The sequence below is a fragment of the Hypomesus transpacificus genome, unplaced genomic scaffold (genome assembly GCF_021917145.1).
Source record: "Hypomesus transpacificus isolate Combined female unplaced genomic scaffold, fHypTra1 scaffold_48, whole genome shotgun sequence".
NCBI classification, from domain to species: domain Eukaryota; kingdom Metazoa; phylum Chordata; class Actinopteri; order Osmeriformes; family Osmeridae; genus Hypomesus; species Hypomesus transpacificus.
The window spans coordinates 1,081,038-1,106,527 of record NW_025813996.1 but is presented as its reverse complement, the minus strand read 5'-3'; the positions used below and the strand labels follow the sequence as shown (position 1 = coordinate 1,106,527).

The following is a 25,490-nucleotide window of genomic DNA, read 5'->3' as shown; positions in this document are numbered from 1 at the left end:
GCTGGTCAGCACAGCCCAAGGGCCCTACCTGATACACCGTCTGGGCCAGGAGCCTTGCGAGGGTTGATCTGCGCTGCCTCACCTCAGCTGCAGTTAGTGTAGGATAATGTAGGAAATATGTGTTGGGCTGGTTGACCTCTCAGACTGTCTGCCTGACAGAAATGGACACACTAGTATCATGTTGTACCAGTGTAGGTGTGGAATACTAGGGACTTGTGTCTATGAGACCAAATGGCCATTGTCTCCAGCTACATCCAGCACTGCATTGATGACGTTGTCCCCAAGAAGGTTGTCCGGTCTTTCCCAAATCAGAAGCCCTGGGTTGATGCCGCGGTCAGGGCCAAGCTGAGAGCCCGTACTGTCGCCTTTAATTCTGGGGACCCTGATGAGTACAGGAAGGCCAGATACGACCTTCTGAAGGCCATCAAAGCAGCGAAAAGGGCTTACAGGACCAAGGTGGAGTCCAGCTACCATGGCTCTGACCCCAGGCGCATGTGGAGTGGACTTAAAGCCATTACAGACTACAAAGGGAGAGGCTACAATGAGACCCAGTCCTCTGTCCTACTGCCAGACGAGCTGAACTCCTACGCTCGCTTTGAGAGGGACAGTGACCCCCCTGCAGTGGAGCTACCTGAAGGCCAAGCCAGTGGTGTGCCTACACTAACTGTAGCCGAGGTGAGGCTATGCTTTAAGAAGATCAACCCTCGCAAGGCACCTGGCCCAGACGGCATATCAGGTAGGGCCCTAAGGGGCTGCGCTGACCAGCTGGCAGGGGTCTTCAGTGACATCTTCAACCTCTCCCTTAACCTGTCTGTACTCCCCACCTGCTTCAAGAGGACCACCATCATCCCTGTGCCCAAGAACACCAAGGTCACATGTCTGAACGACTATCGCCCAATAGCACTGACCTCTGTCATCATGAAGTGCTTCGAGCGGCTAGTCAAATCATTCATCTGCTCCTCGCTGCCCTCCACACTGGACCCTATGCAGTTTGCATACCGGTCCAATAGGTCTACAGACGATGCCATCGCTCTGACTATGCACACCGCTCTCTCCCACCTGGACAAGGGGAATACATATGTGAGGATGCTGTTCATTGACTACAGCTCTGCATTCAACACCATCATCCCCTCCAGACTGGTCTCCAAGCTTGTGGACCTGGGACAAAGCACCTCCCTCTGCAAGTGGATCTTCCACTTCCTGACGGGGAGGCCACAGGTGGTGAGAATCGGTGACCGCACCTCATCTGTACTGATCACCAACACAGGCACCCCCCAGGGCTGTGTGCTCAGCCCTCTCCTGTTCTCCTTGTTCACCCACGACTGTGCGGCCACGCACAGCTCCAACCTCCTCGTTAAGTTTGCTGACGACACAACCATCGTGGGCCTCATCTCTGACAGTGACGAGTCAGCCTACAGAGAGGAGGTTGACACCCTGACATCATGGTGTCAGGACAACAACCTCTCTCTTAACATCAGCAAGACCAAGGAGATGATTGTGGACTATCGGAGGCGGCAGGAGGAGGAGCATGCACCCCTATTCATCAATGGATCGATAGTGGAGAAGGTCAGCTGCTTCAAGTTCCTCGGGGTAAACATCAGCAATGACCTCACCTGGTCTGTTCACACGGACAAGGTGGTCAAAGCGGCCCGTAAGCGCCTCTTCTTCCTGAGGAGACTGAAGAAGTTTGGTATGGACTCAGTCATCCTTACTAACTTTTACAGATGCACTATAGAGAGCATTCTGACTGGTTGTATCACAGTGTGGTATGGGAGCTGCACAGACCGGGACCGCAAGGCCCTACGAAGTGTGGTCTGTTCTGCTGAGTTCATCATTGGCAGGAAGCTCCCAGCCCTACAGGACACTTACCACACACGTTGCCTAAGGAAAGCCAGCAGGATTCTAAGAGACTGTTCCCACCCATCCTTCAGTCTCTTTACCCTGTTGCCTTCTGGCAGGCGTTACCGCAGCATCCGGTCGCGCACACGCAGACTGGACAACAGTTTCTACCCAAGGGTCATCAGGCTTCTAAATGGACACTGATATGGACATTTTACTGCACACTAGTCACTTATACACTGTCACTTTCAGCTACTGGTTGCTCTTTCAGTAACATTGCACTACTGTACCTCGCCACCAGGCCCGTTTGGTCATTGACATAGTCACTGATCTGCAAATTTGCACTACTGCACTGTACTCCACTTAGGTTAGATTAGGTTATAGGGTTGTAACAGTTTTTTTTTTTTTTTTTGTGTATTAGGGTTAGTATAGCGTACTATTTATTGTTATCTGTAATTTAGGAAGTTTTAGTGTTAGGGTTAGTATAGTCGTTATTTATTGCTATCTGTATATTTAGGAAGTTCACTTATCTAAGCTCAGCATAGATGTACATTTGTTCTGTGTACTTATATGTTATGTTATGCCAGGTGCTTGCGTTGTCTTTCCTTAAGAATTTCAGTGCCTAGTCTAACCTTGTGTTGTTCTGTGTACCTGACAAATAAAAGACTTGAACTTGAACCATTGTTCTGATGTTTTAGGCTCAGCCAGTTGCGAGAATTGATCATTATATTGTTCTGGGGATTTCAAGTATGGTATTTTATTGATCATCTCATGTATAAATTGTCCCCTAACAAACACTACTGGGTCCATTAATAAAAATCTCCATGTAACTACAGTCTACAGCATTTTCCTTGGGCCAGGCTGTGTCCCCAACACAATTGCATACTATACAAATGAATAGAATAGATCTTTATTGTCATTGTCACAGGTACAAAAAAATTAAAGTGCTTCCAGTCAGTGGATCATTCATTGACTTAAAAATCAGTAAAAAGGATAAAATTACTTAAGTGCTAAAATTACTCAAATAAATATACCTAAGACTGTACCGTAAACAACCACACCCAGTCATTACATAATACATAACATTGTGCACATCATGTTTTGCCAGCAGCAACAGTGGTTATTGCAGTTGGATAGACACTGTTTTAGTCTGTTTGTCCTTGCCTTGATTGATCTGTATCATCTGCCTGAAGGCAACATTTCAAACAGGGAGTGCCCAGGAGTGTGAAGTGTCTTTTATGATGTTCTGGGCATTTTTGAGACAACAGGATCTGTGTAGGTCTTCCAGTGCGGGGAGAGGGCAGCCAACAATGCTGTTTATGACCCTCTGAGCCACTGTACAGCTGGTATACCAAATGCATATGGAGTATGTGAGGATGCTTTCAATGGAGGCTCGGTAGAAGGACCCCAGCAGTCTTTGTGTGATGTTATTCCTGCTGATAGTTCTCAGGAAGTACAGTCTCTGCTGGGCCTTTTTCAGCAGCTCAGAGGGGTTCACACACCAGGATGGGCTGTCCTGTATCTGGACCCCCAAGAAGCGGAAGTCCCGCCACCCTCTACACACTTCACTCCTCACAGGTGAAGTGTAACAAGTTTACTTTGTACGGTGTGTTGGTTGACTGTGTCGGCAAAGAGCACTGCCCAGCTTCCACGTCCAAATCTGTGCCCACGCCATTTTCAAATAGCAGAGCACAACCTGGTGAGCAGCAGAGGTGGATAATGTCAGTCGTCCTGCTTCGCGGAGGTCATCCATGTAACTGCAGTAATGAAAAACAGGACACAAATTTGGAACTACAGTCAAATAGTAGCCTTTGCCTCAGATAGGACAGTGGGGAGCGACAGGACACAAATGTAAAAGAGTGTGCCCTAGCCAGCTGCAACACATGTAAGGGCACCATCACAAACTGTTTAATGACACACATTTTGCATATTCTGATTGGATAGCCAATAACTTGTCATGCAACACCATAACCATATATTGGCCCTTATTGTTAGAACTAAGCTAAGGTAAATGCAAGTTCCATTGTGTAGTAATTGCCATGGTGATTGTTTTGTTAAGGTCTCAAGGCATAAAAATTTCACATTACGAGGTTATTTAACATTAATATGAGTTCCCCTAGCCTGTCTTTGGTCACGCAGCCAGTGGCTAGACATTTGGATAAGTATAAACTTCTAGATAGATAACATTAGCGCTCGCCAGCTAGCAAGCTAGTTTAAGTAATATAACCTACGGGGATCTCTAATACAAGGTATATTTGGCTAACCACCATATTACCATTGTACGAGTAATGTTATTCTAAAAGCGAAATCCAAAAGTTACCTGATGGCATACGAGGGTCTGAGAAGGCGTCTTCGCTGTGCTCTCTTGACATCGAGTGCGTGGTGACGAGAGCTCGGAGTTCTGAAAGACTAGCAACAAGTCCTATCCATCGATAAAATGCCTTCGAGTCTTCTTAAATTCACGTCAATAACACGTATGTGCCATTTCTGAAATCGGTTTGCGTCGATATTTTCTCTGTAGTGCTGTCCTCTGTGAGGGGTAGTCTTCAGCAGCTAATTTGCATGTTAACTAGATGTCTTCAAAAACGAATATGCATGTTAACTAGTTATCTTGTAAAGCTTATTTGCATATTAACTAGATATCTTGTAAAGCTAATTTGCATCTTAACTACATATCTTCAATAACTAATTTGCATGTTAACTAGATATCTTGTAAAGCTAATTTGCATGTTAACTAGATATCTTCAGAAGCTAATTTGCATGTTAACTAGATATCTTCATGACATAATTTGCATGTTAACTAGATATCTTGTTGGCAATAGTTACTAGTACTTATTGGTTTCGGGATATTTCTTGTCGGAATAGTTACTAGTAACTAAAGAATAGTTACTAGTATCTATTCCCGTTTTACTAGTAACTATTCATTAGATACTAGTAACTATTCTTTAGTTACTAGTAACTATTGCCAACAAGATATCTATTTAACATGCAAATTAGCTGCTGAAGACCACACCTCACAGAAGATCGCACCATTTTTTGTATTTTTTGTATTCAGCCAATGAAATCTCCTAGCTCAATTCCCGCGCCTTTCTGGAGCCTAACTATTCACCAGCACAGGCTGATCGGAGACACGTTCATCGACGAACACTAACCAAGACACTAATGAGCAACCAGTTGCAGCTGCAGCAGTGTTTGACCAAGTGTTTAATGCTCTGCAACGTGCTAGGCACGAGTTGACGGTGGCTCCATCGGCAGGGACTTCTGGCACCAACATTTTGACATTGACCAGAAATCTTTTCAGAAGACGTGGAAATCGAGTTCAAGGTTAGTAGCTAGCTAGCTCTATCCAGTTCATTCAGTGGTGGCACAGGCAACTATGTAATTTGGCTAATTATGGCTAACGATAATTACAGAGATCATTATTTTTTTTACTTTCGTTGTACAATATTTCTACCTAAATGCACAAATATAACTAGTTATCGATTCTGACACGTTATTTAGCTTAAGAAATTGTGCAGTGCAGCTTGAAAACCTATCGGTTGGGGGTGCACATGGTGTTCATCCATGACATACGTTAGCTCAGCGATTACAAACTTGTATTAGCCGCACATTTTTTTACATTGGAAAAATCTTGCAGCACACCACCGACCAAAAAGTTTCCAAACTGACACTGTAGCCTAATACAATAACATAATTGGGTGTGCTCAAGGCTTCGGCGAGTAGGCCTACAACCATTGTTCTCTCGTATATGCATTTATTTTCCCACCCCTTAAAAGTTTAGCCTGACGTTGTCATACTCATAATTCTAGTCAGAATATGAGTCTGAGAACTCTCCGTTGGGCTTTGACTACAGGGCGTGTTTCAAACGAGCCTGGAAAACAAATGCCTCTTCGCTCAATTGGATAGATCTACAACCAATCAGAGCAACAGAGTATGTGACGTATGTTAAGCACCGCATAGTTGTTGTCAACAGAACTAAACTACAAGCAGACTTGAAGTATGCTTGAAGAATGAATACAAACGATTTTTGCCGGTGTTGTAAAATTAATTTAAGGGTAGGGAGAGTACTTGTTCACACGGTCAACCTTTTTGAGCGACACAATAAAGGGCAATGCATATACGAAGTTCTCCGTTTAGGATTACAACTCCATCGGGGCCAGCTGATAAATTAAACTTTTACCGAATCCCGTAGGAAGGACGGCAAAAACATATTTTCCATCGACAAATGCCTTGATTGCGTCTCTCTGTTCCTCTTTCAAAATTAATGCGCTGTCGATGTCTTCTAAAACAGACTCGATGGCAGAATCACAACATCCCAGATCTCCAGCGGTAGCCATGTTTGTTCAAAACAAATTCAACTTAAGCGCTCTTTTGTGACGTGGGTGATTACGTTACTGTTGATCATCTGTCCATCATCGTATAAAGCCCGCCCTGGCAATTTCATTGGTTCGCCCAGATTCTGGTTTTCTGTAGTTGGTCCCCAATACGAGACCCTCCAGACCCAATTTCCCGAACAAATTTCTTTTGGGCGGGGAGAAGTTGGGCTGGCAGCCAGGCTATTAAAAGTTGGTCCCGCTGGCTAAACTGCATACGAGTGAACCTAGATATTTAAAACTCATTTGACATGCTGGCTCTAAATTAGATTGCTATAATACCACAGCTGGAAGTTTGCTTTGCAAATTGCCTGACAAGTATTGAAATTATTCATTCATAAAATAAATCTCGATCTTCCTGAAACTTTGATTTAGGCACGTCCTCCAGAAGGGGACGTTCGACTTGGCAGGTGGGCCTCTTTCTGCTCCCAAGACCAGATATCCAGTCTCTGCCATCAACTTCTGCACGTCAGGCTCTAACAAATAATGGATAAGGTACATCATGCACTGTTATTAGGTAGAAGCAATGAAATGTGTTTGACAAAAATGTATATTAACTTGTATGACATTGGTAATACAATAGAATAGAAACTTTTGTAATTCAAAATGATCAAATGGATAATGCATTTGCAGTTTGTCAATCCTTAAAAAAAGATAATGTATATAATCAAACTAGTATTGCAAGCCAACACAGGCATAGTCAATGTAGTGGATGGTTTGTCAGTTTTAGAGAATTGTCTTTCATTCATTTGTTTTCAATATTCTTTTAGGAGTACCAGTGCAGGAGTCAGTGGATGGACAACTGTCCACCATTGAGCTGAATTGGAGTCTGGCAGAATTGAACCACTTTGTTTGTCAGAGATTCCCAATGATTAGCTTGAACCTGGTGGAGTTTGAGCTGGCAAAGGTAGACAAGGGCAAAAAAATCAAAAAGGTCCAAGCCAACTCTGTGAGAGCCTTAAAGAAAGTGATGGGAAAGAGCAGATTCTACATTGTCCCCTGTGCTGAAGTGGGGCAGGTACAGTGCAGTTTCTATTCACTGTATTTGCGTCCAAGTGCATAATTAATAAAATATTCTGATTTGTCTCTTCAGACACAGGATCTACCCATACCACCTGACACCATACATGAAGCACAAGGCAACCCAGCACTTGAGAGGCCTCAAAGTCCAAGAGCAGAAGTCCTCACTGTACCTGCGATAACTAATGATGTAGAGGTAGGTAACTCGCTGTCTTAATTCTTCACTATTGGACTGGATTTCATCAGTGACTATTTATATCAAATCAAATCAAATCAAATTTATTTGTATAGCCCTTTTTACACGCAAGCATGTCACAGAGGGCTTCACATGCGCCCATAGAACTGCCCCTCAACCAACCTAAACCCTCAAGGAAGACAAGGAAAAACTCCCAGAAAAACTCCCACCGGGAGAAAAAATGGAAGAAACCTTGGGAGGAGCAATTCAGAGAGGGATCCCCTCCTCCAGAGACGGTTGGTAAGAGAGAGGAGCAGAACACAAGCTAAACATAGTCATACAGTGTCAATGGGTTTTGAAACACCAAAATCCATTGTTCGGCTTTATAGACGTTGGATGGGACCGGGAAACTCGCTGTTGGCCGTCATGGAGACTGGATTCCGGGTGACGACCTGGTTCAGCGTTGGCAGACCGACGACCAAGCAGGTCCTGACAGCTCAAACCCCCCACACCACAGGGAATGTGTGGGGGGGGGACAGAGAGGAGAGCAGGGATTAGAGAATGCCAGGAGCAGCTAACAGTTACAGTCAAAATAGAATGAGATCCCCACCGGTCAAGTGTGGACTAGTGCAGCAATTTAACAGAGCAAAAAGGGTATTTGATGCAGCCCCACACACCAAAACAACGACAGCCCCCCTCAGTTGGAACATGAAATCTGTTCCAGGGGAAAGAACTCTAAAGTAGGTTATACTTATACGAATAAGGATGAAAACAGCCAGTCCCCCGTTGTCTCCAACTAGTAATAAAAACTATAACAGTAACAATATACAGCAACGGAACTATAATAATAATAATACTAACAATATACAGTAACAGGTTTACTTTATTTGTAACATCTAGCTGGGCAATGTGAACATAAGCTATAATTAAAATTTAAAAGTTACATGTGATACACACATAGGCAAGCACACATCCCAGGTTTACATAGAAAGTACACACATACTTCCCTTTAACAATCATAGAATTGACTAAACAAGAACGTTTTTAATCTAGTTTTAAATGTCGAGACAGTATCAGCTTCCTTAATTGAGATGGGTAATTTGTTCCAAAGAAGAGGTGCTCTATATGAGAACGCCCTACCTCCAGCAGTTTTTTTCTTAACTTTGGGTATTACCAGATAGCCGGCATTTTGAGATCTTAGAGACCTTGCGGGGCAATAGGGTGCAAGGAGACCGGAGAGGTACAGTGGTGCCAATCCATGCAGAGATTTGTAAGTTAGTAGTAGAACTTTGAAATCAGCTCTGGCTTGGATAGGGAGCCAGTGTAAAGAGATAAGAGTCGATGTTATATGATCAAACTTTCTAGTTTTAGTCAATAGTCTAGCAGCAGCATTTTGCACCCGCTGTAAGTTTTTTAGGTAGGTAATTGGGAGGCCAGAGAACAACACATTGCAGTAGTCCAATCGGGACGTAACAAAAGCATGTTTTAGTTTTTCAGCATCATCCTTTGAGAGGAATTTTCGTATTTTGGCAATATTACGTAGATGGAAAAATGCTGTTCTGGTGATTTGCTTAATATGGTACTCAAATGAAAGGTCTGGGTCCATTGTGACTCCCAGATTTTTTACCAGCTGGCTTTGAGATACTTTGACGCCGTCTAAGTCTAAGGTTAGATGGGATAAATTATTTCGGTGTTTTTTCGGACCAAAAATTTGAACCTCGGTTTTATCCGAATTAAGAAGAAGGAAATTTGCAGTCATCCAAGTTTTCAACCCGGAAACACAGGTTTCCATAGCATGTGGAAATTCTCCCGGCTTTATAGACATGTATAGCTGAGTATCATCTGCATAGCAGTGAAAATCTACCCCAAAACTTCTAATTATGTTTCCTAAAGGCAACATATAGAGTGAAAATAACAGAGGGCCTAAAACTGAACCCTGTGGTACTCCGTATTTTACAATGGAGCTCCTGGATGAGCAACCATCATAGTGGACATATTGTGATCTATCAGATAGATACGATCTGAACCACTGAAGTGAAGTACCAGAAATCCCAACATAGTTCTCCATACGTTCCAGGAGAATCTCATGATCTACAGTGTCAAAAGCTGCACTTAGGTCTAGAAGAACAAGGACAGAGCTAAAGCCCGCGTCAGAGGCTAATAATAGATCATTGACTACCTTGGCTAATGCAGTTTCAGTGCTGTGGTGAAGACGAAATCCAGACTGGAGAGGTTCATAGAGCTGATTTGAGGAGAGGTGCTCAGTGAGCTGTTTTGCCACAGCTTTTTCCAAAATTTTGGAGAGAGATGGCAAATTTGAAATGGGCCTGTAATTGCTAAGACAACCTGGATCCAGGTTTGGTTTTTTAAGAAGGGGCTTGATAATAGCTTGTTTGAAATCGTCAGGGACTTGTCCAGTTACAAGAGATTCATTAATAATACTAAGCATGGGCGGTCCAATAATATGGAGAAGTTCCCTACAAAGTTTGGCAGGGAGGGGATCGAGAAGGCAGCTAGTGGGTTTCGAGGAATCTATCAGCTTGATGAATGCTTCCATAGAAATAGGGTTAAAGTGAGTGAGAGTCTCAACATGCAGAATGCTGGGTACAGAGGGAAAATCAGTGTTGATGGCCACTCCTCCAGGACTAGTCTGTAGTTTGTCCCTTATTGCATAGATTTTTTGGTCAAAGAAATCTAAGAAATCATTGGGAGAGAGATCTGAACTAACACAGAGTGTACTTTTCTTAGTGAGTTTTGCAACAGTATCAAATAGGAACTTAGTGTTGTGTTTGTTCTTACTAATCAACTTAGAGAAATATTCTGATCTGGACCTGATGAGGACTTGCTTGTACTCTATTTGGCTGTCCTTCCAGGCCAGGCGGAAAACCTCCAATTTAGTGGTACGCCACTTACGCTCTAATTTTCTAGTGGACCTCTTGAGAGTGCGGGTTTCCTCTGAATACCATGGAGCCAGTTTCTTGTCTATTCTTTTCCTTGGTTTGAGTGGAGCAACAGAATCTAGGGATTGCTGAAGAACCAAATTCAGATCCCTTGTTTTAGCATTTAATGATTTATTCGGGACATCAAGTGCTTCTAGTGCAGCGGGTAGAATACTAGCCAGTTCCAGAGCTGTATTTGGGGTTAAGCAGCGGCTAATAGAAATATTCTGGGTGCCTCCAAGGCTCTGGCAGAGATCCATTTTAAAGGTTACCAGGCAGTGGTCTGATAATATAGGATTGTGGGTATGAACAATGACATCACTAATCTTGATTCCCCGCGTGAGAACTAAATCCAATGTATGCGAGTGAAGATGGGTAGGTTTAGAAACCACCTGAGTGAGACCTGTGGAATCCATAAGAGCAGTAAAGGCCTTACTTAGAGGATCTTTTGGGTCATCGACATGAATGTTAAAATCACCCATAATTAAGATATTGTCAGTGTATGTCACAAGATCAGCACTAAAATCAGCAAATTCCTCAAGGAAGAGGGAGTATGGGCCAGGGGGCCGGTATAGAGTAACTATACAAAACGAAGGAGGGGGGGCAACAGTAGTAGAATTAGTCCTTTTTAAAGTAGTTGGTGGTTTCATACAAATTATCTCAAATGATTTAAAGGTATTGACAGATTTTAGGCTGAGGTTGAAGCTAGCTTTATATAACATAGCAACACCACCACCTTTCTTTGAAACACGAGGGATGTGTGAATACGCAAAATCAGGAGGCGAAGCTTCATTCAGGGGGAAATATTCATCAGGTTTTAGCCAGGTTTCGGTGAAACCAATCAGGTCCAGGCTGCAGTCAGACATCAGATCATTAATCAAAACGGCCTTTGTGGATAGAGATCTGATGTTTAGGAGCCCAACATTCCAGTATGGGTTTTTGGCAGCTTTAGACGTAGATAATACTTCTGAAAAGGTGGCACTGTTATCAGGAAACTGAGTTGGAAGAGCAACGGGTGAGCAAGGCTGAATATATATTAAATTGGTATAATTCCTAATAATTGAGGGCCGGAATTTGGAAAAAGGGCGGGGGGCCGACACCGTCTCAATGGGAAAAACAACATCAGCAACCACCCTGGCTACACTACAAGCTGAGCTATCGGGGCCCCAACAGCTCACAGCATGCCTATCAACATACCTATCAGACTCTCTAAGAGACTGTAGCCCGGCTTGTTCTAGTGAGTGTCAGGTCTGCTTTAGAATAGCTTCAATATTCCTAGACAAAAGAAAAGCACCTCTCCAGCTAGGATGGAGCCCGTCACTTTTCAACAAGCCAGGTTTGGCCCAGAAACGAGACCAATTGTCTACAAATCCTAAACCCTGTTCTGAGCAAAAGCGAGCCAACCAGCGGTTGAGAGAGACAAGCCTGCTGTAGATCTCGTCAGTCCCCCTAGCAGGTAGTGGGCCAGAGACTATTACTCGATGCCGACTCATCTTTTGAGCAAGGTCACATGCCCGAGCAATATTAACCTTCGTGACCTCTGACTGCCTCAGCCTAACATCATTGGTGCCGACATGAATGACAATATTCTCATACCTATCATCAGTGCGTGCGCCATGTGCCTTAGCTTGGGCATTTGCCTTAGCCCTAGTGCTAGCCAGCACCCTAAGATTAGCTTCTATGTCGGTAGCTCTGGCCCCAGGTACACAGTAAACTGTCGCTGGTCCCTCCAATCTAATGTTACGAGTGATGGAGTCACCGATCACTAACGTCTGCGGAGTCCCACTCCCACCATGCTGCAAAGGTGAAACCGGTGGGGCTAAACTTGAGTCCTCACTCACGCTAGGACTCCCTGTCTGTGATGTTGCGCCAGTCGCATCTAAAGTTACTAGCATACGTTCTTCCTCAAGCGACTGAACGCGACTCTCTAATAGAGTCAACTTTTCGAACAAAATGACACATGTAGGACAATGTGAGTGGGTGTGAGACATTATAATTAACTTACGTTAATAGTTTATGCCAGCCAAGATAATTCGTCAGAACGTTGAATTGGCTAGTTCAACAGGAACAGTAGCGTCGAGCTCCAAGGAAAAAAGCCGTGCCGAGTAAACCTATAATTGAGACAGTAGATGTATAGATTACATCGGTAACGACACAATAAATGAATAAATGAAGTAATATATAAAATATAGCAATAAACAAGACAAAAAAGTTTGGGAAAAGTTTGGAGCAGCTCAGGTGCAGCGCGGTAGGTCGTCAGACAGGAAACAGTTCAACTTGCAAAAAAACACATATATATATATATGTGTTTATATATATATATATATATATATTATATGAACACAAGGGAGGTTGGAGGATCAGAGCAAATGCGTAACCACATGTCCTCTTTGCTTTTCTGAATTGCAGGGGTACACCTCTGACTCGTCCAGTCATCATCAGTCTACATCCGACCAGCACTGAGACTGTAGAAAAACTTGAGAGAGCTCAAAGTCCAGGACTGGTTGTACTGCCTATACCTGGAACACCACATGATGTAGAGGTAACTTGTTCTTTCCTAACTTTACATAGAGGGGTTGGAGGACCTATCCAAATACATTTATCTGCTGTGTCAAGGTTTTCTTTTTTTTTTCTATGACTCATTGTTGTCTCTATCCTTGACTCTGGTTTGTTGTAGTAATGTACAACTTGAATTAAAACCCAAGCAATTTCAATTAATTGTTAACTATTGTCATTTAAACAATTGTGTTATAAAAAAGTGTTGTAGCATTTGCTTCCTGGTTTTAATAATTGTCTTAACAGGAGTGGAGGACTGTACGGCAGCAACAAGACATTGAATACAGTCTGTCATTGAGAGCTGACCAAGAAAAGGTATGTTTTTTTTTTACTTTTAACTGTAGGTATTTGCCTTTCCCCTCTGCTCTTCTCCTTGTAAACCAACAGCTGCACCTCCAGTCCCCACAACCTTTTATATCGTGTATTAACTATATACATTATAATTTATTTTCCATAGCTTTCCCCTTAGTAGTTGGTTTTAGGTTGGCTTTGTACCTTAGATTTGTTTAAACTTAACCCCACTTATGTATTCCTATATGTATGCACCTTCCTGCCAACATCAATTCCTTGTCTGTGCAAACTTTCATGGCGATTCAAATTTCTGAAGCTGATGGTTTTTATTTGATGACAGGATCAGAGCAGACGAGCTGTCTGCGACTACGAGGAGAGGCGTTTGAAGGTACTATATCTCCGTAAGCATCTATTCAGTAGAAGGCACATTTTCAACCTGTTACATACTCACTGTCAGACAATAGATGAGAGACTGATGAGGACAACTGAGGAACCTGCTGGTGGCATACCTCTGAAAGTCAGTTTTCAAGATGGCACAATGAAGATCAGACGGTTCCATAGATCTGATACTATGCAGGTAAACATTGTTGAATGTACAGATGTATAAATGCTTCATTTGCTATATTTTTTTTGTGATTCTTCTGGATTTGTCAAATTTGGGATTTTCCAAACAAAAACTATGACCTATCTGAAGCATGTCGATCTGTAAGGTTTTGCATCTCCAATATGAAAACGGCCTTTAAAAGAAAAGGCTGTTTTGACAGAAGGCAAAATCATCCAATTGAGTGCTTAGCATTCCGCACTGTATGAGGTTACCTAATTAAACCTCTGAACACATGATGACATTATGTAATATCATATCAATTTCCTCATCCCTACATATACGTGGTTTGTCCTTGTCTAAATTGACCATCTACTGGTGCCTGCAAGCAGGCCTCATAACTCTGGAAACTAAAAACCTTAACATTTTACTACTCGCCCTCCACTGGTGTGTAAATGAGACTGCGTTACCTGCTACTGACTAGACTATAAATATGGTACTATGTTTCCCACATTTTACATATAGAGCAATTGTATTTTTTTGGTTTAAACAATAGTCTTATATATTTAAAATCTATAAGCACAGCAAGGATTTCAGGTCAAAACGGCAGTCATAAACCTTGATTGTCATTGTACTGATATTTTCCGGGTAGTAAATAAGTACATATTTTTTATTTCAGGCCTTGTTTGACTTTGTTGTTAGCCACAGAGTATTTTTACATCAGAGAAACTACGTCTGGCACCACAATCATCAACATAGTGTCTGGGACTCTTCTGGACCACAACATCACCTCTCCATTGAACCTCCATGTTCGATGGATGGACATGGAGGAAGTGCAGGTGAATAATATAATAAAAGTAGTGGGGTGGGTATTTATCACTTGTGTTTTGGACAGCCTCATTTATGTTACTGTGAAATAAATTTGAACACAGGATTTGCAATGACGCATGTGTAACATACCTTTTGGTATTAAAGCAGCAGTTACAACTTCATTCAATGCTTGTTTAATGCATTGCATGCTAGACCTCAAAGCTCATTTACCAATTTGAAAGTGTGATTTGGTTAACATTTGTTGTGGATAGAACTAAATTAGATTACATTTGAATGAAAATGTACTTTTTGAAAGTCAAGATTTACAAAGGTGTTGTTTTTTGCTCCGAAATCAATGTAATCTACAAGTCTTTCATTTTCGAATAAGAGCCCATACATAAATGCTTATAGATGTAATCTTTTATCTTTGTGTATTTACAACTTATCACTTTCTGAAGACCATTTACAAGCAGCAAAACGGAGTTTCTGCTGAAGTGCCTGATTTGATGGCGGTTGTCCAAAGTGATTTTGGGCCTACAGTGTGGATCTGCAGGGGAAATCTACATAGATTACCTTGACATCATGCCAGAGACTGATATGTCAGAGCCAGATGAGACGCAGCTGTCAGAGCCAGATGAGATGCAGCTAACAGATAACATCGAAATTCAGTGAGTTGTACATATTTTGTTGTAACGTTTCCAGTCTATGGTCAGTTGTTTCTAGATGAAATATAGATTTTGGCATGTGACTTTGAATGCATTTGGGGGGGGGGTGGACTTTACTGCATTTACAATATTAAAATGTTTGCAGATGCACAGAAGATTTTGACTGTTCCCCAAAAGAGATTCTTTTGGAACTTGGGAAAAATATAAACTACAACTTGAGCTGCAGGTTCAACATTAATCGAAACAACGTACTAGATGGTGCATTTAGAGCATTCAACCGGAAATCGTACAATCCATTTAAGAGAATTTCTGTTAAGTTCTCTGATGAAACTGGACATGTTGAGGAAGGAGTAGATTTGGGAGGTCCAAGACGAGAGCTTTTAAGTCTACTGATGGAAGAAATTGAGCGCTCCCCGATGCTGGCAGGTCCAGATTGACAAAAAAACCTTGCTCTTGACTCGATTGGTGAGCCCTTTTGTCAACTTTTTCAGTTAACTTTTTCATTTCAGTAGCACTGGCAAAAGATAGAATGGTTGCCTTGGAAGTTTTGTATAAAATAAAGTAATTTTCATAACATGGCTAATTGGCTATTACATGTAAGACTACTTTGGAGTAATGTTATCATGTCAATTTTACTCTCCAGCTGTCAGAGAAGACAAGTACTATATCATGGGGAAGGCTATATCAGTCAGTATGGTTCATGGGGGGCCATCACCGGGATTCTTTTCTCCCACTGTATTTGATTGTATTGTGAAAAATAACGTCTCACCCACCATTGATGATGTGCACGACTTTGACTTGCGAGCTAAAATCATACAGGTAATTTAATTTATTTTTTACCTGACCTATTCGTGACCTATTCGTGCTAAAATATCTGATTTTGCCAGGTATCAGAGGCCAAGTCCATGGAGGAGTTGCTTTCAGTTGTGTCCTGTCACAGTGACTACCTGTCTAATGCAAGCTGCCTACGAGCTGTAAAATGTCTGGAGGACAAAGACCTGCTTTTGCAGGACATCCTCCAGTTCCAAGTCGTAAACCGACTCCATTGTCCACTCGAACGGTATAAATTAGCATCGTTTTAAAATGTTTAAAAGTGCTGTTTGTCGATTTGAGCTCTAACATTGGAACTAACATTCATTGTAAAGCAACCAGCGTACAAATGCTGTAAATTTAATTTTTTATCCGATGAAAGATATTTATACGGGATAATGATTCCCTTCACTATGCAGTGCCTGGTTACACAGTAACACAATGTGAAATGTTCTTACAGTACACAATTTTAGTTTGCTTTTCAATGCTACATGTTATAATGTGACAATTCAGACTTGAGCTGACTCACCTACTGGATCTATCCACTTTTAATTCTTCAAGGTTCAAGGAAGGCCTGAGGACATTGGGATTGTTGGAGGAGGTTGTCAAACAGCCAGAAGCCTTTCGTCCTCTCTTCTGCAGCCCACCACAGACCCTTAGCTCAGATGGTCTCGATCACCTGTTTGTCATCTGTTTTTCCAGTGCAGGAAGTAACAGACGAGTACAGGAAAACATTGCTGTGGGCTTTTGGAGAGACTACCTTCTAGATGTAGAGGGCAAGTAATAGATCAGTTAGCTTTTTATTTAGTTTACCATAATTTTACCAGGCAAGTTGGGCCTGCCCGTGCATAGTTTGAATGTCACATACATGATCCAAACCCCGGCCACTGTGACGAGTTAGACAGACTACAGCTCGCTGACGCTTGACTTAATACTCTAGTGCATGATTCTGAACACCACTTAAACCTGCACTAACTTTTTGAAAACCCCCCCCCCCCAAAAAAATAAACTGTGTAAATGGTAGGAACTAGTATATTGGAACCAGTGGTTGAAAAATACAAATTTGACTGCCGTATTTTCCGGACTGTAAGGCACACTTAAAAGCCTTTAATTAAAAAAAACTGAGCTTTATAATCCAGAGCGCTTTATATATGAAAAATATCGAAAATGGACCATTCATTGACAGTGCGCTTGATAGTGCGAACAATACGGTCATACAAACTATAGACGACAATAAAATGGCTAAATCGACATCAACTTGAAAATAATGCATATTATGGAAACATTTATAATGTGCATTTTCAGAAATTGGTTATTGTCCCTGTATTACCATGTTCAGTAATAACTAGTATAAAAAAACTAAACATTTGGGCTGACAAGATCACTTTATTCGCTTCCTTATTACACATATTTCTTTCTTTAAAGAAGGTAACTCCCCCTGCTCGTTGGAGAACATTCTAATGTTTGCGACCGGATGCAGTGCGCTACCTGCCATTGGCTTGAAGCCGGAACCATCCATCGAGTTCCTGCACACTGACAGTCTTTTACCTGGGGACACTCAACAGAGGGCGAAGTTTCCAACGGCAAACACATGTGTGAACTGCTTGCGTCTACCTTTGCACAAGGATTACACTGCCTTTAAGTACAATATGGACTTTGGTATTTGCAATACACAGGGCTTTAGTCAAGAGTAGGGCTTAGAATTAAATGGTATAAGGAAACTGTCAATTGGCTTTTTGATTTTTGGTACTGTTCATCTTTAATTCACATTCAAACCAAGCTTTTTTTTCTGAACCTCTTAAAAGTAATTTACAATTGTACAAAAATGTTCAAATAAATGTGACGGAAGGGTTGTACAATAAGTGGTCTTTCTGTTACTATAACATCAGCTAGATCTATCAATCAAGCACATTGCAAGGCAAATCTAAAGAGCATAGACATGCATTAGTCATGTGATTCAAGGCAGTCCCCTGGCTGGCTCATTCAACTTGTTAGAAATTTCAGTGCAGCATGTTTGGTATTTCACTTTCAAGTCCACAATTCCCTCTATGGCCCTCGAAACGTCTTGCTGTTGTTGAATCAGAATCAGAATGGGATTTATTCGCCATGAAAGTTTGCACAGACAAGGAATTTGCTTTGGCAGGAAGGTGCATACAGTAAACTATGTGTGTAAAATACATTGGTGGTTAAGGTTTACATTGAGTTGTTGGACAACTACAGCTGGGAACTGTTCTTCTATGTCGGTTAGAAAGTTGTTAATGCCATGTTGTGCCAGAAGGGCCTCTAAACTGTCCTCCCTATATGGGTCATCACCAAATACGTTGTTGATGGGAGTGCTGTCTGTTGGTCAGCATGCCCTCTGTCCAGATCTGTGAGGGTGTTCGGTTGTTTTCTGTCCTGAGACTGTGCTGATTCCAGGCCTCTCTAAACATGCTAAACCTACGTTGAATTTCTGGTAGATAGGTCAGGTGTAGTGATAGCTTGTGGATGTCATTTTCTGGATCTAGTATGGCAGCATCCTCTAGGCTGTAGAATTCATTGTAGAAGTAGTGTAGAACTTGCAGAAACACGTCTCTCCAGAGGCGCTCTATCCTCTGGTTGTGGACAGATTCCCCTGTTATGTGACTACTGCGCTCTACACCCTGGACAATATTCATAACAATGCTACTTGTGTGTTTTCCCCACCATGATCAGAGTGAACTCTGGATGGGAGTCCATACAGGCATGTTGCTTTCAAAAACTGTAAGTACAGTGACAGCTTTGTTGTTTGTATTACAGTTTAGGTATGTTACTAGGCGTGAGTATCCATCTATGGCTCCATGAACAACTAAGCCCCACCTGTAAAGGGAAAACTATTGGTCAACAACATTTGTACTTTGCAGGTATATACAATACATCTTTAATGGTGCCATTTGTAGAATTTGAGAAGAAACAAACTAGTTTCTCTTTCCAGCTGACCAGCTTATAAATGCTGAATTTCTGATATTTCTGATCAAGAAACCCCAAAAAATGATATGGGATGGTTCCTTACACTATGCAGTGTTTACATACAAAATCACAGCCTAAAATGCATAATTTATATCAAAGCCGGAGCGGCGCATGCCCATTGACAAAAACTATGGACACACAACTCCTGTTCAAATGGCAAAATATGCATAATGAAGGGACATCCCTATTTCACTCTGGCCTTCGAAGACAGTGGCAATCCATTTTTTCATTGCAAAGCTGTGATCTGATGAGGTAGAACAGAAAACCAGCAGGCTCTGGACTTGTAGTTTAAGAGTTTAAAACCCCAGGTGTAGGAATTCACTTACTCATCTGAACATCTTTTTCACCTTTTTTTAAACATCAGGGAATAAATGTTCTACAGCTTTTGGAAGCTGGTTACTGAAGAAGAAAGTACTTTGCTTGGCACTACAGTGCATATTTAATTGTCAAATACAACTGAATACCTGATGAGACGCGTGTTTCCATCCATATGCCACAGACTGTTGGGATATGGCACATGGTATGTTCTTCTTGCCACGGTAGCGCTCCATCTTCGCGCAGCAGCCGCTGGGTCAATATAAGTCAGCATCGCTCTCACTCTCTGTCGTGTTACAAAGAATCCTTCTGCTCGCAGCAATGCCCTCATCATCTGAAACCACAGGCAACTTACACTTATGGTAAAAATGTTTATTACTAAATTGACATGTGTTTTGATACACAATTGAATCTTCATTCCCCAAGGTGGCATTAAACATTAATAACCCCAGGTGTTCTTAAACATTTGAGCGGTAGTGCATGAACACGGTCTATTTATTAATGCAAACAAATAGGCCTACAAACTTTCACAATGAAAACGTGTAGGAAAATGTTACAAAAATACTGATTAGTTATAATACACTTATAACAATGTCACCTCATTTCCAGATCTCGGAAACTGTCTGTGAAGTCTTCTTATATGATCTTCAAGTTCCTCATTGGTTAGGGTTCTTGACCTGGAACTCCTAATTGGTAATCCAAGCGCTCTGGTTTTCTTATATAAAAAAGATGCTGAACATTTCAGCAACTGTCTCATCCGCTTGAATGTGTAGCCTTGACCCACGAGGAACTGTATTTGCTGCCTTGTTATGGCAATTTTAGGTCTCCCTCGCTGGCCTGAGAACATAAGTTAGAGATACAAGTTGGGCAGAGATGGTCAGGAAACGTTAGCAACTAATAAAGACAATACTGTAAAGTCAAGGTAGATAACATTGGCGCTCCACAGTTAGCAAGCTAGCTTAAGTAATAACCTACGGGGATCTCTAATACAAGGTATATTTGGCTAACCACCATATTACCATTGTAAGAGTAATGTTATTCTAAAAGTGAAATCCAAACGTTACCTGAGGGCATACGAGGGGCTGAAAAGGCGTCTTCGCTGTGCTGTCCTGACATCGCCTGTGTTGTGGTGATGAGAGCTCGGAGTTCTTCAAGGCTAGCAACAAGTTCTTGCATTGTCTCAACCGATAAAATACCGTCCAGTCTTCTTAAATTCACAAGTGATGACTCAATCGGCATCACTTAGGCGTGGCTTGTGTTAGCTTGTTGGAAAGCTCTTTCTAATGCTCTGCATTTTCGTCCTTTCTCAAATCGGTTCGTCGATATTTTCTCTGTAGTGCTGTCTTCTGTCTTCTGTGAGGTGTGGTCTTCGGCAGCTAATTTGCATGTTAACTAGATATCTTCAGAAGCTAATTGGCATGTTAACTAGATATCTTCTAAATCTAATTTGCATGTTAACTACATATCTTCTAAAGCTAATTTGCATGTTAACTAGATATCTTGTTGGCAATAGTTACTAGTACTTATTGGTTTTGGGATATGTCTGAATAGTTACTAGTAACTAAAGAATAGGTACTAGTATCTAATGAAAACTTACTAGTAAAACGGGAATAGATACTAGTAACTATTGGATTAGTTACTAGTAACTAAAGAATAGTTACTAGTATCTAATGAAACTTACTAGTAAAACGGGAATAGATACTAGTAACTATTGGATTAGTTACTAAAGAATAGTTACAGTATCTAATGAAACTTACTAGTAAAACGGGAATAGATACTAGTAACTATTGGATTAGTTACTAGTAACTAAAGAATAAGTACTAGTAACTTTAAAATAGTGACTAGTACGTTTATAGAAATAAATGTTAAAACGGCCTGCCATAGATATCCCTAAACCAATAAGTACTAGTAACTATTGCCAACAAGATATCTAGTTAACATGCAAATTAGCTTTAGAAGGTATCTAGTTAACATGCAAATTAGCTTTAGAAGATATCTAGTTAATATGCAAATTGACTTTAGAAGATATCTAGCGTTAGTTAACATGCAAATTACTGCCGAAGACCACACCTCACAGAAGACAGCACTACAGTGAACATATCGACGCAAATTTATTTCAGAAATGGCACACACGTGTTATTGAACAAATTCCAACAAGGCAACATACGCCACGCACAATTTATTGCCTATTGATTCATTACTGGTGAATTTAAGAAGACTCGAAGGCATTTTATCGATGGAGACATTGGAAGAAGGTGTTCTGTTGCTAGTCTTTCAGAACTCGAGCTCTCTTCACCACGCACTCGATGTCAATAAGAGAGCACAGCGAAAACGCCTTTTCAGACCCTTGTATGCCATCAGGTAACTTTTGGATTTCGCTTTTAGAATAACATTACTTATACAATGGTAATATGGTTGGCCAAATATACCTTGTATTAGAGATACCCGTAGGTTATATTATTTAAACTAGCTTGCTAGCTGGCGAGCGCTTATGTTATCTACCTAGAATACCAGGGCTTAGCTTTATCAAAATGTCTAGCCACTGGGTGACCAAAGGCATGCAAGGGGAACTCATATTAATGTTAAATAACCTCTTAAAGTGACATTTGTATGCCTTAAGACCTTAATAAAACAATCACCATGGCAATGACTACACAATGGAACGTGCATTTAGCTTAGCTTAGTTCTAACAATAAGGGCCAATATATGGTTATGGTGTTGCATGACAAGTTATTGGCTATCCAATCAGAATATGCAAAATGTGATTAAATGTCATTAAAGAGTTTGTGGTGGATCCCTTACCTGTGTTGCAGCTGGCTAGGGCACACTCTTTCACACTTGTGTCCTGTCGCTCCCCACTGTCCTATCTTAGGCAAAGGCTAATATATGACTGTAGTTCCAAATTTGTGTCCTGTTTTTCATTACTGCAGGTACATGGATGACCTCCGCAAAGCAGGACGACTGACATTATCCACCTCTGCTGCTCACCAGGCTGCTGCACTGCTTTTTGAAAATGGCGTGGGCACAGAATTGGACGTGGAAGCTGGGCAGTGCTCTTTGCCGTCACAGTCAACCAACACAGCATACAAAGTAAACTTGTTACACTTCACGTGTGAGGAGTGAAGTGTGGAGAGGGTGGCGGGACTTCCGCTTCCTGGGGGTCCAGATACAGGACAGCCCATCCTGGAGTGTGAACCCCTCTGTGCTGCTGAAAAAGTCCCAGCAGAGACTGTACTTCCTGAGAACACAGGAATAACATCACACAAAGACTGCTGGTGTCCTTCTACCGAGCTTCTATCCTCACATATTGCATATGCATTTGGTATACCAGCTGTACAGTGGCTCAGAGGAAAACGCTCCAGAAGGTCATCAACAGTGCTCAAAAGATTGTTGGCTGCCCTCTCCCCGCACTGGAAGACCTACACAAATCCTGTTGTCTCAAAAATGCCCAGAACATCATAAAAGACACACCCCTGGGCACTCCCTGTTTGAAATGTTGCCTTCAGGCAGACGATACAGATCAATCAAGGAAAGGACAAACAGACTAAAACAGTTTCTATCCAACTGCAATCACCACTGTTAATGCTGCCAAAACATAATGTGCACAATGTTATGTTATGTAATATGTAATGACTGTGTGTGGTTGTTTACAGTACTGTCTTAGGTATATTTTCTATGTAAACCTGGGGTGTGTGCTTGCCTATGTGTGTCTCACATGTCACTTTTAAATTGTAATTATAGCTTATGTTCACATTGCCCATCTAGATGTTACAAATAAAGTAAACCGGTTACTGTATCTTGTTACTATTATAGTTTTTATTACTAGTTGGAGACAACGGGGCACTGGTTGTTTTCATCCTTATTCGTATAAGTATAACCTATTTTAGAGTTCTTTCCCCTGGAACAGATTTCATGTTCCAACCGAGGGGGGCTGTCGCTGTTTTGGTGTGTGGGGCTGCATCAAATACCCTTTTTAGCTCTGTTAAATTGCTGCACTAGTCCACACTTGACCGGTGGGGTTCTCATTCTATCATGACTGTAACTCTTAGCTGCTCCTGGCATTCTCTAATCCCTGCTCTCCTCTCTCTGTCCCCCCCCCACACATTCCCTGTGGTGTGGGGGGTTGGAGCTGTCAGGACCTGCTTGGTCGTTGGTCTGCCAACGTTGGACCAGGTCGTCACCCGGAATCCAGTCTCCATGACGGCCAACAGCGAGTTTCCCGGTCCCATCCAACGTCTATAAAGGCAAACAATGGGTTTTGGTGTTTCAAAACCCATTGACACTGTCTGACTATGTTTAGCTTGTGTTCTGCTCCTCTCTCCTACCAACCGTCTCTGGAGGAGGGGATCCCTCTCTGAATTGCTCCTCCCAAGGTTTCTTCCATTTTTTCTCCCATTGGGAGTTTTTCTAGGAGTTTTTCCTTGTCTTCATTGAGGGTTTAGGTTGGTTGAGGGGCAGTTCTATGGGCGTATGTGAAGCCCTCTGTGACATGCTTGCGTGTAAAAAGGGCTATACAAATACATTTGGTTTGATTTGATATTTATTCTTATTTATTTGAGTAATTTTAGCACTTAAGCAATTTGATCCTTTTTATTGATATTGAGTCAATGAACGATGCACTGACCGGAAGCACTTTAATTTTGTTGTACCTGTGACAATTGAATTGAATTGATGTTTATTGGCCATGAAAGTTTGCACAGACACGGAATTTGATTTGGCAGGAGAGCCTACCTAGGCAGCCATCAAAGGCGCCCACCAGAAAGATTACAGCAAAGCATAACATGAGGAGAGAAAAAGGCAACCCCCATACAATGCTCCTAGAGGAGTACAGTATGGGAACAGGCAAAAACCTCAGCACATAAGCCCACAAACATTAACAACACAACATTACACTTGCAATGGGAAAGGGCGGTGGGGTAGACCAGCAGCATCTGGACCTGCGACCGTAATAGGCGCTGGACACAGACAATGACAATAAAGATCTATTCTCTTCATTTGTATAGTATGAGATTGTGTTTGGGGCACAGCCTGGCCCAAGGAAAATGCTGTATACTGTAGTTACATGGAGATTTTTGTTAATGGACCCAGTAGTGTTTGTTAGGGGACAATTTATACATGAGATGATCAATAAAACTACCATACTTGAGAAATCCCGAGAACAATATAATTATTAATTCTTGCAACTGGCTGAGCCTAAAATATCAGAACAATGGCCATTTGTTCTCATAAACACAAGTCATTGTATTCCACACCTACACTGGTACAACATGATGCTAGTGTGGGGGTCTGTCCGTGCAGAGGAGACATCAGAGAAAGAAGACAATATATCTTAATGATTATTTGTATTTTCCCATGGGACCAGTGTGGTATCATCCCTGTATAATTAATATATCTCATATCAGAATCAGAATCAGAATCAGAATGGGATTTATTCGCCATGAAAGTTTGCACAGACACAGAATTTGCTTTGGCAGGAAGGTGCATACAGTAAACATATAGGAATCTTAAATTTAAATATGTGGTCTAACTATACTAAGGATACATATGTACATATGTATTTTGTCCAAGAATAACTGGTGGAAGTTGTGGTTCAATGGCAAAATGTACAAGCCAGAAGTATCAGCACTACAACAAGCTGGATGATTATCAATGACATTTTCTGTTTTGAGTACATTTCAATTAAATAGCTATTTCTTGATGACGCTATATATGAAGGCTAAGAGAATTCATCATGAATTGTGTTGCCGATGATGAACTCAGCAGAACAGACCACATTACTTAAGGCCTTGCAGTCCCTGTCTGTGCAGCTCCCATAACACACTGTGATGCAACCTGTCAGTATGCTCTCTATAGTGCATCTGTAGAAGTTAGTGAGGATGACTGAGTCCACGCTGAACTTCTTCAGTCTCCTCAGGATGAAGAGGCATTTACGGGGCGCTTTGACCACCTTGTCCATGTGAACAGACCAGGTGAGATCATTGCTGATTGTAAGGATGAGATCTCTGTCTTCAACTAAGCCGGAAGGAGGCACGACAATTAGAAAAGGCTTGACTCGGTTTTATTAGTAACAACGTCGGATCATGCCATCAGTCCATGACAGAGGGATAGCATGAGTGAGAAAAAAAGTCTCTCAGAGGTCCATTATATACATGAGCTGGCCCATACAGA

The 25,490-nt window shown here is 41.7% G+C and overlaps 1 protein-coding gene across 1 annotated transcript; it reads right to left on the bottom strand.

Moving 5' to 3' along the window:
* Positions 1–17,757: 17,757 nt before the first annotated feature.
* LOC124465389 lies at positions 17,758–20,697 on the bottom strand. Its single transcript, XM_047017148.1, has 4 exons — positions 20,387–20,697; positions 19,921–20,159; positions 19,472–19,656; positions 17,758–18,857 (listed from the first exon to the last, which is right to left on the bottom strand). The coding sequence occupies exons 1-4, from the start codon at positions 20,559–20,561 to the stop codon at positions 18,710–18,712; spliced, it is 747 nt and encodes a 248-aa protein (XP_046873104.1). The 5' UTR covers positions 20,562–20,697; the 3' UTR covers positions 17,758–18,709.
* Positions 20,698–25,490: the final 4,793 nt, after the last annotated feature.